Here is a 17531-nt window from a genome sequence, read left to right as displayed (position 1 = left end):
GATAACGCGTTGGCCCTTAAGAAAGATGGCATCTTTCCGCCTTCTCTGCCCCCTTCCAAGATGGCTGCCCCGATGTACTCTTGGGACCTTGCCTGGCGCCTCTTCCGGGCTAGGCAGCGGGCGGGGTCCATTGAGTAAAGCCTTGCGTGCCTGTGCCCGCGACGGAGGCGCGCTTCAAAGCGCAGGCGCGGGGAGGGGGTTGGGGAGGAGGGAAAGCGGCGAGTAAGATGGAAGATGAGGAGGTCGCTGAGAGCTGGGAAGAGGCGGCAGACAGCGGGGTAAGGAGGAGCCGCCGCCCCAGGGCAGGGCCGGGCGAGACCTGGCGTGAGGGGAGCCTCCGGGGAGCGGGTCTGGAGATAGTTCTCCCCAAGGAAGGGCCCCACACGCCGGGCTGAGGGTGGAGGAGAGGCCCCCAGTTCCTGAGCGCCGTGAAGGCCTCTTAAAGGGGCCGCGATCCATTTCTCTCCTTTCCTTTGCCTGGTGCCCCTCCCTCCGCCCGCTAACGCGCGCGTCACCCGGGGCGCCCCACCAGCCACCTGGGGCCTCCTTTCCTGACCCCCCGCGCCCGCTCACTGGCCCCGGGCCTCTGTGACTCTTTCCGACGGGCTCTGTGGCCCGAGGCACCATTTTAAAGTTCATGTGGTCTGACGGTGAGGGACACACCATGTGGATGGGTGGGGGGGCTTGCGCGGACCCGGGACGCACGTCCGGCTTCGCTGGAAAGCGGGAGGAGGCTGCCGAGGGCGGGGAGGAAATTGAGTCCTCTTTGGGCTGCTCAACTCTGCTAAAATCCCCCACCATCCGTCACGGTGGGCGAGTCTGGGTTTTTTTGTCTTTCACTTTTACTCCAAGAAGAGTTTGTGGGCAGGCAGGCAGGTCTCACGGGGACACTGCCAAAGCAACCGAAAGCTCTGCGGACAGTCCCCTCTGCCACTCAGCGATCCGAGGCCCCGGGAGGGTCTAGGAGTGCGCTTGTGGGAGTCCAAAGGGAGGGGTGTGATATGTAAAACAGGCGCATTCCTGGGAGAGGAGTGGGGAGATGGACCGTTCGACTTGTTTTGGGAGTTTTTGTTTGCCTCCAGAAACTGTAGGAAAATAGTTTGTCTCAAACAGGATCTGTGAATTCTCTTAGATTCGTGAATAATTTGGTCTTTTCAAAGTTTGTCTGTGGTGAAGATGGGGAGATGCCTTTTTCGTCTCCTCATGTTCGTGTCTGTTCAATGCTGGCTCCACTGACATCCACCTTAAAGGTTACGTGTGTGAGGAGTCGAGTGTACCAGGGTAGAGTAGGCGCTGGGGTTTCTTTTCCTAAGCGCTTTTTGAGGGTGCTTGTGAGCGCTGGAAGAGGCCGGGAAATTGACCCTGGCAGCAGTCAGTGGGTGTATCTAGCTCTACGGGAATGTTGAAACTTGGCTTTGAAGTTTTTCCGCTGGTTCAGCATTTCTCTCACGGTTGTTTATGTTTTTCCATTTAGGATAATTGAGAATTTGAAGGATTAGTTCGTTCAGAGGATATTTAGTAGCGTTCTTAATGTGACAACCATCTTTCTTGAGTTTTGGCTTAAGAAAGTTAAAGATTTTATAGGGAGTAACAGGTGTCAGTTGGCTCCTTGTTCATTCAACCAGCATTTTTGAGTGTCTGCTATATGCTAGACAGTGTTCTTACCAGTAACTTTGTGCCAGAAAATGCAACATTTTCGGTACAGGCGTTTATTGCCTACCTCTAATCTGAGTGAATCATCCAGACACCCCTCATGTCATCCCCTATAAAAAAGCTTGGCTTACAATTTTAATGTCATGCAAATGATACGTTTCTTGGGCATCTTGGCCTTTCTTTGGTTTTCCCCACCTGTTTCAAAGGGTCATAAGTTCCTCATGTTAGAGAAGTTGGAGGCAAATGAACAAAAATGAATAGGATTCAGCAGAAATTGGGGCTTGCTTTTCTTTTTCAGAATGGTTAAGTCAATTAGAAATTAGCTAGTGCAGTCACCCATTTAATAGCTGAATAAGCCTAGAAATGTGAGATTTAGAGACTTAGGTCTTTCTGATGCTTGTCCCGTGTTCTTTCTTTTTTCTTTTGGTTCCCAAGTTTTATTTAATAACTTATACGAAATATTCCAGATAAATGAAATTTAATCCTCATCTTCCTCCTCTTAGTCCTGGTTGATCTGGAAGTAACGTAATTTGTAACTATCTTTGCTGTTAGCAACTAGGAGCAACCAATCACGTAGATTATTCTTCTTCAAATATTTTTTAGTGAGATATTTGAAATACCTTTTGGAGAAAGGCACCTCGGATGTCACGTTGATCTTGCTGCTTACTCCTTTCAATGGTCACCACCCCTCCACCAAGGTTCTCAGCTTTTCTGTTCACTTTGATCTTTTCTTGCAAAAACTGCTCAAAATTGGTAGCATCCATGATTCCATCTTCTACGGGGTGAGTGCGATCAAGAGTGAACTTGAGATTGAGAACCTGCTTCTTTTTTTTGCCCCCCTTCACCAGAGGCTTTTTCACAGGAACCATGGCAGCAGCGGAGGCAGAAAGCCAGTGTTCTTTCTACTATCCCTTACTTTAGTAATATCCTTTAAAAATGTACCACGGCCAGGTGCTGTGGCTCACACCTGTAATCCCAGCACCGTGGGAGGCTGAGGTGGGTGGTTCACCCGAGGTCAGGAGTTCGAGACCAGCCTTGCCAACATGGTGAAACCCTGTCTCTACTAAAAATACAAAAATTAACCGGATGTGATGACACATACCTGTAATCCCAGCTACTTGGGAGGCTGAGGCAGGAGAATTGCTTAAACCTGGGAGGCGGAGGTTGTAGTGAGTTGAGATCATGCCATTGCACTCCAGCCTAGGCAACAAGAGTGCAACTCCGTCTCAAAAAAAAAAAAAGTACAGAGGTGGAACACAAACTTTGCTTTATTGGCATGATGAACACCTCTGCCAAAATGCAGGTTCTCTAATATATCTTATTTAATTGAATCCTTGAAACAACCTGTTGAGGCATTGTCCTTTTATAGACAAGGAAATGGAAGTTTCGCACAAGATCACACAGATAGTAAGTGGGGGAAGCTGGGATTTGATCCCAAGCCTATCTGATTTCAAGGCTGGGATTTTTTTTCTCTAGCATTTTGCTGCTCCCTCTCTACCTGGGCACATGTGGAAATTTGGAAATTGGGTGTTCTTTCTTTTCCTTTCCTTTTTTTTTTTTTTTTTTTTTTTGAGACAAGTTTTTCCTCCATTGCCCAGGCTGGAGTGCAGTGGCTCAATCTCATCTCACTGCAACCTCCACTTCCTAGGTTCAAGCGATTCTCCTGCTTCAGCCTCCTGAGTAGCTGGGATCACAAGGCGCCCACCACCACGCCCAGCTAATTTTTGTATTTTTAGTAGAGACGGGGTTTCACCATGTTGGCCAGGCTGGCCTCGAACTCCTGGCCTCAAGTGATCCTCCTGCCTTGGGCTCCCAAAGTGCTGGGATTACAGGTATGAGCCACTGCGCCTGGCCTTTTGTTGGTGGTGTTGTTGTTTGTTTGTTTGTTTGTTTTTTGAGATGGGGTTGCCCAGGCTGGGCTGGAACTCCTGGGCCTCCCAGTAGATCATTGGCATGTGCCACTGGGCCTGGCAGCTTTCATTTTATTCATATATATATATATATATATATATATTTATTTATTTATTTACTTTAGATACAGGGTCTCATTTAGTTTTCCAGGCTGAAGTGCAGTGGCATAATCATAGCTTACTGCAACCTTGAATTCTTGGGCTCTAGCAGTCCTCCCGCCTCAGCCTCCCAGAGTTCTAGGATTACAGGCATGAGCCACCATCCTCAGCCACCTTTCATTTTTAATAGTTTGTCTGGGCTTATATTTGAACGCTGTCTTGAATTTGATTCCCTTTTCAAATTTCACAAAGGTTCTTGTAAATATGCACTTTTGAAAGAGGGGAGCCAGGGAGATGATATGTCCACATCGTTGGGAAACCAACTGACTGCAGGCTATACATGTCTTTCATACATAGGCAATTGTATATGTAAGAGGCTTGGCTTCAGGTGATCCCCTCTTCCTACTGGTAATGAGCTTTGAATACCCTATTCCAAAACAACAAACACCCAACAAAGCTGGGTGAAGACTAGTAACCTAAATGTGAATATTGAAACTCCACAAAAATCCAGAGGCAGTTCTAATCCTTGAAAGTAAAGGATTTTGGAGATACCTGCCCTCCAACACCACAAGAAAATTTTTTTCTTTTTTCTTTTTTTTTGAGACAGGGTCTTGCTCTGTTGCCCAGGCTAGGGTGCCGTGGAGAACACTCACTGCAGTCTCAGGCAATTTCCTCCTCAAGCAGTCTCCACCTGCCTCGGCCTCCCAAGGTGCTGGGATTACAGGTGTGAGCCACCATGCCCAGCCAAAAATTTTTTGACATCATGTAGAATTTCTCCCCTCCCCTCCCTCTTCCCCTCCCCTCCACTGCCCTCTCTCTGCTCCCCTCCCTTCCTTCCTTTCTTTTCTTTTTTTTTTTTTTTTTTTTTTGAGACAGAGTCTTCCTCTGTCGCCCAGGCTGCAGTGCAGTGGCGCGATCTCAGCTCACTGCAAGCTCTGCCTCCCGGGTTCACACCATTCTCCTGGCTCAGCCTCCAGAGTAGCTGGTACTGCAGGCGCCCGCCACTACGCCCAGCTAATTTTTTGTATTTTTAGTAGAGACGGGGTTTCACCGTGTTAGCCAGGATGGTCTCGATCTCCTGACCTCGTGATCCGCACGCCTCGGCCTCCCAAAGTGCTGGGATTACAGGCGTTAGCCATTGCGCCCAGCCCCTTTCTTAATACAGAGGAGGGTCTTGCTCTGTTGCCAAGGTTGGAGCACGGTGGTGGAAGTACAGCACACGCCTGTGGACCCAGCTACTCAGGACACTGCAAGCTTCAGCCTCCTGAGTAGCTGGGTCCACAGGCGTGTACCACTACGTGCCTGGCTAATTTAAAACAATTTTTTTTGTAGACACAGGGTCTTGCCGTGCTGCCTAGCCTGGAAGAATTTTTTTGTATGTGAGTCATCTGAGGTCATTGTTTCCTGTATAACTTCCGAATTCTTAGTATCAAATCCTATTGTGTAATTTAGAGAAAGATTGACTGAGAAGTCCCTCACATATTCTGTAAATAGGTTTTTTGCTTTTAGTTAGTATGGCAAACACTTTTTTCTTTTTCTTTTTTTTTTGAGACAGGGTTTCGTCCTACATCCCCCATTGTTTAAGACAATCAATAAAATATGCCAGGCGTGGTGGCTCACGCCTGTAATCCCAGCACTTTGGGAGGCCGAGGTGGACAGATCACCTGAGGTCAGGAGTTCAAGACCAGCCTGGCCAACATGGTGAAACCCCATCTCTACTAAAAATACAAAAATTAGCTGGGCATGGTGGTGGGTACCTGTAATCCCAGCTACTCCAGAGGCTGAGGCAGGAGAATCTCTTGAACCTGGGAGGTGGAGGTTGCAGTGAGCAGAGATCATCAAACCTGGGCGACAGAGTGAGACTCTGTCTTTAAAAACACACACACACACACACACACACACACACACACACACAAGAGGCCTAGTTCATAGTGTTGCTAATGAGCTAACCCAGCTAAGGGAAGGCAGCACATGATACATACATGTAATTGGACCAGTGGTTATTATAAAGCATTGACAGCCTCTCTGATTTCCCTATATCTTGCAAGTTTCCTTTTATTCTTTTTCTCAAGGTCAAGGCATGCAGCTTGAAACTGCATCTTGAGTAAGTTAAAGGATGATTGGTTTTCTGGATTAAGAATTGAAATGTGGCCGGGCGCAGTGGCTCAAGCCTGTAATCCCAGCACTTTGGGAGGCTGAGACGGGCGGATCACGAGGTCAGGAGATCAAGACCATCCTGGCTAACACGGTGAAACCCCATCTCTACTGAAAATTATAAAAAAACTAGCCGGGCGCGGTGGCGGGCGCTTATAGTCCCAGCTACTCGGAAGGCTGAGGCAGGAGAATGGCCTGAACCCGGGAGGCAGAGGTTGCAGTGAGCTGAGATCCGGCCACTGCACTCCAGCCTGGGCGACAGAGCGAGACTCCGTCTCAAAAAAAAAAAAAAAAAAAAAAAAAGAATTGAAATGTATGTTTACTTTCTACCCCCATGAGCTAGTTATCCAAACATTGCCCCATCAGTGATGCTGGATGGTGTATGAGTCCATAGGAAGGTGTCATTAAACATTAAATAACTGTTGCATACCAGGCATGGAGACCCAGTTTAGTGGGGGAGTCAGGTCCAGCAACACCTTCAGGAAGAGGCATAAGTGGGGTACCATGGCTGGATCAGAGAAGGTCTTGTAGAGAAGAGGATGCCTAAGTTAAGATTTGAAAGATCAGTTGAATTAAGCAGTGGTAAGTCTGGGAGTGGCAGGTAGAGTGTAGGGCCAAAGCAGGCATGGATGAGGAGGCCGAGAGAGACAAATATGCAGCATTGGGAGGGCTACAAGTATTTCCTTCTGGCTGAAGGGGAGAGGGTTGGCAGGGTTGAGTGGAAAGAGATGAGAACACAGAGGTATGTAGGGGGCCAGATTGGGAAAGGCTTCTTGGTACTTGGTTCTGGAAGCTTGAACTTTGTCCTGAAAGTGCAAGGAGCTTTGAACTATTTTTTTTTTTTTTTTTTAGCAGAAGCGTGATATAGTTAGAGTTATTTATTTATTTTTAAAATTTTTTGTCGGGCACAGTGGCTCACGCCTGTAATCCCAGCACTTTGGGAGGCTGAGGCGGGTGGATCACCTGAGGTTGGGAGTTTGAGAACAGCTTGACCAACATGGAGAAATCCTGTCTCTACTAAAAATACAAAATTAGCCAGGTGTGGCTTTTTTTTTTGAGACAGGGTCTCAAAAAACTTTTTTTTTTGAGACAGGGTCTCACTCTGTCACCCAGGCTGAGCGCAGTGGTGCGACGATGGCTCACTGCAGTCTCGACCTCCCAGGCTCAAGTGATCCTCCCACTTCAACCTCAACCTCCTGAGTAGCTGGGACTACAGGTGTGCACCACTACACCTGATTATTTTTTATTTTTTGTAGAGACAGGGTCTCACCATGTTGCCCGTGTTGGTCTCGAATGTCTGGACATAAGCGATCCTCCCGTTTCAGCCTCCCAGAGTGCTGGGATTGCAGGTGTGAGCCACCACACCCGGCCCGTAGTTAGATTAAATTCAGGAGATCAGAACTTTGATTTTCTTCTCTTTCTTTGGAGAAGAGGCCATTCTCTCCAAAATGTGACTGCCACTTTACTGTGGGGTCCCCAGTGCTTCCTGTAGCTGCTGCTGTTTTGGAACATGTACAACAAAACAACAAAAAAGGCTATGGGTAGTGGGAAAAAACAGATGAGTTAGTTTGAGGCTATCTGTGCCGATTTCTTTATGTCTGTCCCTTTAGTAAAAAGAAGGCATTTAAGATTTGTGGTATCACAGAAAGCACAGTTCCAGATATACCATGCCTAAAGGGGCCACCTCTCAGCTGGTGCTAGTCTTTTTGGAAAGGTTGAGCCTTATGGACTGTGATGTCCTCAGAAGGGGCTTTCTGTGAAGCAGTTGGGCAATTTAGGCATGATTCTGCTGAGCAGTCTCTCTCTGGAACTCTGGAAAAAGGTTGGTTTCACTGTGGCTTCAAAGAAAGGCGGATAATGAGCTTTTCACTAGTAACTTCTCAGCCCTTTTTTCATTGTCTGCATGGGAGGGCCTGTTCCCAGCGTGCTCTGGGTATCAAGAGAGCTGCCATGGTTGCCATGGGCTACAAATTCCAGCAATCACAGGCCTTCTTGTTTTTACTTCTGTGACAGGAGAGGATTTAGCGCATCTTTCTAAAACTGTTGGTACAGTCCTGCAGAGAAAAGTCATGGTTGTCTAGGTCTGATGACTCAAAACATTCCAGGGGCCAGCCCTTTGCAGTTTCCACCTCTCCACTGCTGTGGGCCCCCAACAGCTAGCATCAGTTTCTGGCTGTATCAGGTAGCTAGCCTCTATAAGGTGTGTTCTGTCAGGAAGACTACGGACCTGTTGGTTTCCTAGGAGAAGGTTGAGTTTAGCTACTTAAATCTGTGGCCAAAGTATTTAAAAAAAAAAAAAAAATTAATGTAGTAACCATAGAGATTTCTCTTCTTGAGTGTTTTTGTTTTGTTTTGTTTTGAGACGGAGTCTAGCTCTGTCGCTGAGGCTGGAGTGCAGTGGCATGATCTCGGCTCGCTGCGACCTCTGTCTCCCAGGTTCAAGCGGTTCTCCTACCTCAGCCTCCCAAGTAGCTGGGATTACAGGTGCCCGCCACTTTTAGTAGAGATGGGGTTTCACTGTGTTGGCCAGGCCGGTCTCAAATTTGTGACCTCGTGATCCGCCCGCCTCGGCCTCCCAAAATGCTGGTATTACAGGCGTGAGCCACCGCGCCCGGCCTTTGAGTGTTTTTCTTAAAACTTTGCTCCTACCAAGCATCCTTCTCTTTAACATCTAGCTCTGTGCAGGATATTAAGGTAAAACCATGCCCCACAGAAATTAGCAACAAACCCCAATAGTCTGTATGGAGACAGATAATTTTTTTTTCTTTTTTTTTGGGAAGGAGTTTCTCTGTTGCCCAGGCTAGAGTGCAGTGGTGCAATTTCTGCTCACTGAACCTCTGCCTTACGGGTTCAAGCAATTCTCATGCCTCACCCTCCCAAGTAGTTGGGACTACAGGCGCGTGTCACCATGCCCGACTAATGTTTTGTATTTCAGTAGAGATGGGTTTCACCATGTTGCCCCGGCTGGTTCAGAACTCCTGAGCTCAGGCAATCTGCCCACATCAGCTTCCCAAACTGTTAGGATTACAGGCATGAGCCATCGCGCCCATTCCGAGACAGAGAATCTTGTCCTTGACGGTAAGACACTTCAAAATGCCCCTCACAGTAGTAAGCCAGCCCCTCCCCCCAACAAACTCATTCCCTTGTGAAAGGAACACAGGAAATAACAGTCATATCTTTCTAAAAGAAATAATAAATATGTACAGCTAAAATTGCATTCTTCAGGGGCCATGGTGATTAGATGAGATTGTATAGAAGGAAAGTATGACTTGGGTCTGGAAAGGTCAGGACTGTCACCACTCTTCATTGACCTTGAGAACAATTCCCAGCCCAGCCCTTCCCAGCTTATAAAAACATTTGTGACCTTCCATATGTCAGTAGTGTTTCTGCTATCTAGTTGTTCATCTCACTGGCAAGCAAGAGCTGAGCCTGTGGGAAGCTCCCAAGTCCCTCAGGCCCTTTTTGAAAGAGCTTCTAAGATATATGTTGTATGGCTGCGTACAGCCCAGGGGGAGTGCATTTTTACAGTCATCATCAGTGACCTTGTGAAGTGTAGGCGCTATTATTCCTGGTCCTGGGGAGGAAATGTGGGTCGGTCCAGCCCCCGCTGTTAGGCCTTGCTGGCCTGAGCCCACACTCTCCAGGGACCTTTTTTGGAGCAGTTTGTTTACATTTGCTTCTCACCAGATAATTAACTAGTTAAGTGCTTTAGGATGCTTAGTTGCTAGTTCCTTTGAAGCATTTCATTTGTTTTCACCTGGGATTGACCTCCTGCCTCCGTAGCCTGGATGAGCTCATAAACTGTGCATCTCTGAGAAGTTTGAACTCAGTCCTCAAGAGCCAAGTGATAATCCTGCTGACAGTCATGATACTAAGAACGGTGACTACAAGTGAGATGCTGGTCGAAATCTTGATCATAAATGAGAAATAACTTTTTAACATTGGCCAAGTGGAAAAAGATAATATAAATAATTTTGGGCTGGGTCCATTGGGTCACGCCTGTAATCCCAGCACTTTGGGAGGCCAAAGGCTGGAGTGCAGTGGCACAGTCTTGGCTCACTGCAACCTCCGCCTCCCAGGTTCAAACGATTCTCCTGCCTCAGCCTCCCAAGTAGCTGGGGTTACAGGCATCTGCCATCATGCCTGGCTAAGTTTTGTATTTTCAGTAGAGACAGGGTTTCACCATGTTGGCCAGGCTGGTCTGAAACTCCTGACCTCAAGCACTCCAGCCTGGGTGACAGAGCAAGACTCTGTCTCTAAACAAACAAACAAACAAACAAAAGTTGCTGAGGATTTTTAGATGGAGGGGTCGGTGGTCTTTCCTTGTTACCCAGATTGGTCTGGAACTCATGGCTTCAAGTGATCCTCCCACCTCAGTCTCCTCCTGAGTAGCTGGGAGTACAGATGCATGAACCACTGCACCCAGCCGGCAGGATTTTAAAATATTGAACTTGAATGCCTTTACTGGGTGTTGATTGGACTCTGCTGTCCTATCCTCTGCTCTCTCCTGCAATCCTCATTTACCTATTGTTACGTCTTTTTTTTTTTTTTTTTTTGAGACGGAGTCTTACTCTGCCACCCAGGCTGGAGTGCAGTGGCCGGATCTCAGCTCACTGCAAGCTTCGCCTCCTGGGTTTACGCCATTCTCCTGCCTCAGCCTCCCGAGTAGCTGGGACTACAGGCGCCCGCCAGGTCGCCCGGCTAGTTTTTTTTGTATTTTTTAGTAGAGACGGGGTTTCACCATGTTAGCCAGGATGGTCTCGATCTCCTGACCTCGTGATCCACCCGTCTCGGCCTCCCAAAGTACTGGGATTACAGGCTTGAGCCACCGCGCCCGGCCAATTGTTACGTCTTGTGTTCCATCCTGCCTGCTTTAGCCATTTGGGCTTGGGGGCATTGTGTTTGCTGCCCCTGCTGAGTGCTGGTGATTCTAACTGGGATTTGATGAGGGCACCCTTGGGTGTTAAAGTGAAATCTGGTGGATGAGGGTAATAGTGTCTTTGTTTTATCCTCCAAAGTCAGTAATGCCTGATATTTCCTTTGGGAGAGGAGCCTTGTGGTCATGATAAAAGGTAGCAAGAGTGGGTCATACCTGTAATCCCAGCACTTTGGGAAGCCGAGGCAGGTGGATTGCCTGAGGTCAGGAGTTTGAGACCAGTCTGGCCAACATGGTGAAACCCCGTCACTACTAAAAATACAAAAAAATTAGCCGGACGTGGTGGTCTGCGCCTGTAATCTCAGCTACTCAGGAGGCTGAGGCAGGGGAATTGCTTGAACTAGGGAGGCAGAGGTTGCAGTTAGCCAAGATCACCACAGAGTGATACTCTGTTTCAAAAAAAAAAAAAAAGCAAGAAAGGTTAGGTTCCCTCTGCCAGTTAATGGCCTACTTTTCTCCATCAATGGCAGTAGGTGAGAAAATTGGGATTTAAATGCCTGCTCTGATTTTTGGGCAAATCACTACCTACCCTTCTGTCCACATCATTCTCCTGAAACTGAATAGAATTTTCCTTGCCTGGTAGTGAGAGTTAAAACACTTAGTAAAGCATCATTCACAGGTGGATGTTGGAGCTGAGAATGCCATTGCTCTGAGTGTGAAGGCATTGTTCCCGGCTCTGCAGCCACTCACAGTGTAGCCTCTGTCTGGTTTGGGTTCAGGGTTCCTAAGATTGGCTGAAGGGTTACTTTCTTGCTGCTCCTGAGGACTAACATACTCTCTCTTCTGAGAGTTGTATTGCTTAGTGTTGTACGAAAACCAACAGGGAGAAGCATTTACAGAAACACAGAGAAAGCAGGAGCCCCATTAGATTGGACCCCATTTTATTTCCAGGGCAAGACTCTTCACAATTACATCTGCTTATCCTGTTACTTTCAGGTATGGGCTGAATGTATCCCCCCAGCATGGAGACAGTTTAAAGAGGCACTCAAAACAATACATTGTCTCAAGATAGCATCTGCAAAGTTTTTGAGGCTTTCTAGCCTGGGATACATCTAAACTGCTAGGCCTGGTTGCTGCTGAAGAATTATTTCCCTTTGGCAACTCCTTTTTTTTTTTTTGAGACGGAGTCTGGCTCTGTCGCCCAGGCTGGAGTGCAGTGGCCGGATCTCAGCTCACTGCAAGCTCCGCCTCCCGGGTTCACGCCATTCTCCTGCCTCAGCCTCCTGGGTAGCTGGGACTACCACCTCGCCCGGCTAGTTTTTTATATTTTTTAGTAGAGACGGGGTTTCACTGTGTTAGCCAGGATGGTCTCGATCTCCTGACCTTGTGATCCACCCGTCTCGGCCTCCCAAAGTGCTGGGATTACAGGCTTGAGCCACCGCGCCCGGCCTTTTTTTTTTTTTTTTGAGATGGAGTCTTGCTCTGTGCAGGCTGGAGTGCAGTGGTGTGATCAGCTCACTGCAACCTCCACCTGCCAGGTTTGAGCTAATTCTCCTGCCTCAGCCTTCCGAGTAGCTGGAATTACAGGCACCGGCCACTGTGACACTTGGCTAATTTTTGTATTTTTATAAGAGACGGAGTTTCACCATGTTGGCCAGTCTGGTCTTAAACTTTTGACCTCAGGTGATCCACCCACATCAGCCTCCCAAAGTGTTGGGATTACAGGTATGAGCCACCGTGCTTTTGGCAACTTCTTTATAGCTTTAAGCTCGGAGCCTTGTTTTTGTCTGTTACTGCTATAGGCCTTAGGAAACCTGGGCTTGCGCTGACCTGGCCTGAGGTGTAGCAGCAGGCAGAATGGTCAACCCTTATCCTTTTTTATTTTTTGAGACAGAGTCTTGCCGGCTGGAGTGAAGTGGTGCAATCTCGGCTCATAACAACCTCCACCCTCCGGGTTCAAGCAATTCTCCTGCCTCAGCTTCCCGAGTAGCTGGGATTACAGGCACGTGCTATCACGCCCAGCTAATTTTTGTATTTTTGGTAGAGAGGAGGTTTTGCTATTTTGACCAGGCTGGTCTCGAACTCCTGACCTCAGGGGATCCACCTGCCTCGGCCTCCCAAAGTGTTGGGATTGCAGACGTGAGCCACTGCACTGCTTTCTTAGTTCCTGATACCACCTGTCTGCTACTCTCCTGAACTTTTTCGCTTCCCCTTCTTGAGATTTAGGGTTCAGTTCTATCACTTACTAGTTGTGCATAGTTGTGCAGTCATAGGCAAATCACTTAATTTCTGGGTATGCAGCAAGGCTGGTGGACCACCCACGGGTTGTAGCGAAGATTAGAGGTGGTAAAGGGAGGACATAATACCTGTTTTTTGGCCAAGAAATGCCTAAGGCAGCCTTAGCTCTGATTTTGAATATGGATAGTGTCATTTGTCAACTGGATCCAGATATATCCAGTTCAAATTCTGGCTCCACTTCATACTAGCTGTGAAACCATGGTCAAATTATATAACCTGTCTGAATTGATTCCTCTTCATTTGTAAAATCTAGATATATCTATAAAATCCTGTTTCTTTAAGATTTTTTTTTTTTTTTTGAGACGGAGTCTCGCTCTGTTGCCCAGGCTGGAGTGCAGTGGCGCAGTTTTGGCTCACTGAAACCTCTGCCTCTCGGGTTCAAGCAGTTCTCCTGCCTCAGCCTCCCTGCGCCAGTCACCACACCCTGCTAATTTTTTGTATTTTTAGTAGAGACCGGGTTTCACTATGTTGGCCAGGCTGGTGATTGTTCTTTAATTTGTGTGTTGGGTACTATTTTAGACACTGGACAAATGCAGTGAATGAAGTTTCTGCTCTCATAAGGCTGACTTTCTACTGGGGAAAGATGGACAATAAACAATAAGTGTTTTGGCCGGGCGCGGTGGCTCAAGCCTGTAATCCCAGCACTTTGGGAGGCCGAGACGGGCGGATCACGAGGTCAGGAGATCGAGACCATCCTGGCTAACACGGTGAAACCCCGTCTCTACTAACAATACAAAAACTAGCCGGGCAAAGTGGCGGGCGCCTGTAGTCCCAGCTACTTGGGAGGCTGAGGCAGGAGAATGGCGTGAACCCGGGAGGCGGAGCTTGCAGTGAGCTGAGATCCGGCCACTGCACTTCAGTCCGGGCGACAGAGCGAGACTCCGCCTCAAAAAAAAAAAAAAAAAAACAATAAGTGTTTTATGTACCACTCAATAAAGAAAAGTAAAACAGATTAAGGGTCTTAGAAAGTGACTGTGGTGGAATTGCCATCTTACAAAAAATGGTCAGAGGCAGGCAAGGTGGTGCGTGGCTGTATTCCCATCTACTCGGGAGACTGAGGCAGGAGGATCGCTTGAGGACAGGAGTTTGAGACCAGCCTGAGCAACATAGAGAGATGCTCATCTCTTTTGTTCATTTATTTTTGAGATGGAATCTCACTCTGTCACCCAGGCTGGAGTGCAGTGGCATGATCTCAGCTCACTGCAACCTCCTCCCAGGTTCAAGTGATCCTCCTGCCTCAACCTCCCAAGCAGCTGGGATTACAAGCATGTGCCACTTGGCTTTTTTTTTTTTTTTTTTGAGATGGAGTTTCGCTCTTGCTGCCCAGGCTGCTGGAGTGCAGTGGCATAATCTCGGCTTACCGCAACCTCCGCCTCCCAGGTTCAAGTGATTCTCCTGCCTCAGCCTCCCAAGTAGCTGGAATTACAGGCACATGCTACCACACCTGGCTAATTTTGTATTTTCAGTAGAGACGGGATTTCTCCATGTTGGTCAGTCTGGTCTCGAACTCCCGAAGTCAGGTGATCTGCCCGCCTCGGGCTTCCAAAGTGCTGGAATTACAGATGTGAGCCACCGCGCTTGGCCACCTGGCTAATTTTTGTATTTGTAGACACGGGGTTTTACCATATTGACCAGGCTGGTCTCAAACTCCTGAGCTCAAGCAATCCGCCTGCCTTGGCCTTCCAAAGTGCTGGGATTACAGATGTGAGCCACGGCACCCAGCACCTCATCTTTTTTTTTTTTTTTTTTTTTTAAAGAAAAAATAGCTGGGCATGGTGGCACGTGCCTGTAATTCCAGCTGCTCGGGAGGCTGAGGCAGATGGCTTGAGTCCAGGAAATCAAGGCTACAGTGAGCTATGATTGCATCACTGCACTCCAGCCTGGTCAGCAGATCCAGACACCGTCTCATTAAAAAAAAAAGAGAAGAAGAAAAAGAAAAAACTAGCCAGGTGTGGTGGCACATGTCTATAATTCCAGCTGCTCAGGAGACCCACACGGAAGGATCACTTGAAGGATCTCTTGAGTCCCGGAGTGTGAGGCTGCAGTGAGCTGTGATTGCACCATTGCACTGTAGTTTGAGCAACAGAGCAAGAACTTGTTTCTTAAAAATAATAAAAGTAAAAAATAATGTTGGGCGTGGTGGCTCACACCTGTAATCCCAGCACTTTGGGAGGCTGAGGCGGGTGGATTACTTGAGGTCAGGAGTTCGACAGCCTGGTTAACATGGTGAAAACCCATTTCTACAAAAATACAAAAAAATTAGCCAGGCTTGGTGGCAGGTGCCTGTAATCCCAGCTACTTGAGAGGCTGAGACAGGAGAATCACTTGAACCCAGGAGGCGGAGGTTGCGGTGAGCTGAGGTCGTGCCACTGAACTCCAGTTTGGGCGACAGAGCAAGACTCCATCTCAAAACAACAACAACAAAAAAGAAGCTGGTTGAAGTGCATTCTAGGCAGATGGAACAGCAAATGCTAAGGCCCAGAGGCTGCAGCATGATTGTTTTGTTTGAGGAACAATGGGACCAACGTGGTGGCCGTGCTTGATGGGGGAGAGAGGTAGGAGATGAGGTCAGAGGTAGTGGATAGCTAGACTTAGTGGAGACTAGTAGACCAAGATGGATATCACCTTGAAGTAGCACCAGGAGAGGGTGCTGAGCAGGGGCTAGCATGGGTGGATTTTTTTTTTTTTTTTTTTTTTTTTTTTTTGAGGCAGGGTCTTGTCTGTCACCCAGGCTGGAGTGCAGTGGCCTGATCTCAGCTCACTGCAGCCTCCGCCTCCTGGGTTCAAGCGATCCTCCTGCCTCAGCCTCCTGAATAGCTGGGACTACAGGCACACACCACCATGCCCAGCTAATTTTTGTGTTTTTAGTAGAGATGGGGTTTCACCATGTTGCCCAGGCTGGTCTGGAACTCCTGACCTCAGGTGATCCACCCACCTCGGCCTCCCAAAGTGCTGGGATTACAGGCATGAGCCACTGTGCCCGGCATAGCTTGGTTTTTAAAAGGCTAGCTCTGGCTGCTAGGTGGAAAATAAACTAGGGGCAAGGGTGGAAGCACAGAGACTGATTGGGATGCTTTTCCACCTGTCCGTTCATGGGCTGTTGGTGTTTTGGAGCAGGATGGTAGCAACAGGAGTGTTGAAGATGCGAGATATGTTTTGAAAGTAGAACTACTAAGATCTGATGAATTAGTGTGTGAAAGAGGCATTGGAGATGACTCACTCCCAAGTCCCTGAACCACTAGAAGACTGGATTTGCTGAGATGGGGTAGGTGGAGGAATGAGAGGAGCAGGCTTGGGTGAGTGGGTGAAATTGTGAGTTTGGTTTTGGACATGATAAATCAGGTACCTTTTGAAATCCAAATGGGAATGTTGAGTCCACAGTTGTATATCAGTGTTTACAAAGCTGAGGAACTAGATGACATCACTTAAGCCAGGGTAGACACAGAGGAGGAGGAGTCGGGTCCACCAGCCTCCAGGGCTTGGGAGAGAGTAGGGGAGCTATTCTGTTTTAGGAGAAATCACATAGAGAGTGTGGGAAGGAGACACACACCAGGAAGGTAGAAGGAAGTCAGGGGAGTGGTGTCTGGGAGGCTGAGAAAGGAAATGCTTTAACGAAGAGGATTAAGCAGTGTCCGATGCTGCTGAGAGGTCGAGTGAAAATGAGGATTTGGAATTTACCATTGAATTTGGCAGCAGAGGAAGTCATTGGCAACAGGGTTAAGTGGGATGGTGGGGCTTAGAGAGCTGCATTGATGTGAGGTGGTGAATGTTTTTCAGAGCAGGGCCTGAGCAGAGAGCACTGGACACTGGGTAACTGCTAGTTGCTGCTAATGCCAGCGTGACAAACATGGCTTACCAGACCAGTTTTTGCACATCAGTAAACAGCCTGCGCCTTGAGTTCTTAAGGTGCTCTATTGACAAAAGATGTACAGCAGGGACACATGTGTTTGTTTTTTTGTTGTTTTGTTTTGAGACGGAGTCTAGCTCTGTCGGCCAGGCTGGAGTGCCGTGACGCCATCTCAGCTCACTGCAAGCTCCGCCTCCCGGGTTTATGCCATTCTCCTGCCTCAGCCTCCCGAGTAGCTGGGACTACAGGCATGCGCCACCTCGCCCGGCTAGTTTTATATATTTTTTAGTAGAGACGGGGTTTCACCGTGTTAGCCAGGATGGTCTGGATCTCCTGACCTTGTGATCCGCCCGTCTCGGCCTCCCAAAGTGCTGGGATTACAGTTGTTTTGTTTTGTTTTTTTGAGACGGAGTCTCGCTCTGTCGCCCAGGCTGGAGTGCAGTGGCCGGATCTCAGCTCACTGCAAGCTCCGCCTCCTGGGTTTATGCCATTCTCCTGCCTCAGCCTCCCGAGTAGCTGGGACTACAGGCGCCCGCCACCTCGCCCGGCTAGTTTTTTTTTTTTTGTATTTTTTAGTAGAGACGGGGTTTCACTGTGTTAGCCAGGATGGTCTCGATCTCCTGACCTCGTGATCCGCCCGTCTCGGCCTCCCAAAGTGCTGGGATTACAGGCTTGAGTTTTTTTTTTTTTTTTT

The 17531-nt window shown here is 48.1% G+C and overlaps 1 protein-coding gene and 1 pseudogene across 7 annotated transcripts in view; one reads left to right on the top strand and one right to left on the bottom strand.

The window, feature by feature from the left end:
* The window catches only part of SZRD1 (SUZ RNA binding domain containing 1), a 33591-nt gene continuing 16060 nt past the window's right edge, over window positions 1–17531 (top strand). For 4 of the 7 annotated variants that reach the window (XM_023193515.1, XM_023193514.1, XM_023193512.1 and 1 more), the window contains exon 1: window positions 1–278. In XM_023193515.1, coding sequence (XP_023049283.1) covers window positions 235–278 — 44 coding nt within the window. In that variant the 5' untranslated portion in view covers window positions 1–234. The remainder of the gene's footprint in view (window positions 279–17531) is intronic. The other 3 variants (XM_023193513.2, XM_023193511.1, XM_023193516.2) reach the window with 2 other exon arrangements.
* LOC111527295 lies at window positions 2132–2522 on the bottom strand (annotated as a pseudogene).

The sequence above is a fragment of the Piliocolobus tephrosceles genome, chromosome 1 (genome assembly GCF_002776525.5).
Source record: "Piliocolobus tephrosceles isolate RC106 chromosome 1, ASM277652v3, whole genome shotgun sequence".
NCBI classification, from domain to species: domain Eukaryota; kingdom Metazoa; phylum Chordata; class Mammalia; order Primates; family Cercopithecidae; genus Piliocolobus; species Piliocolobus tephrosceles.
Note: the sequence above shows the minus strand (reverse complement) of the source record. Positions and strands in the feature narration are given on the sequence as shown.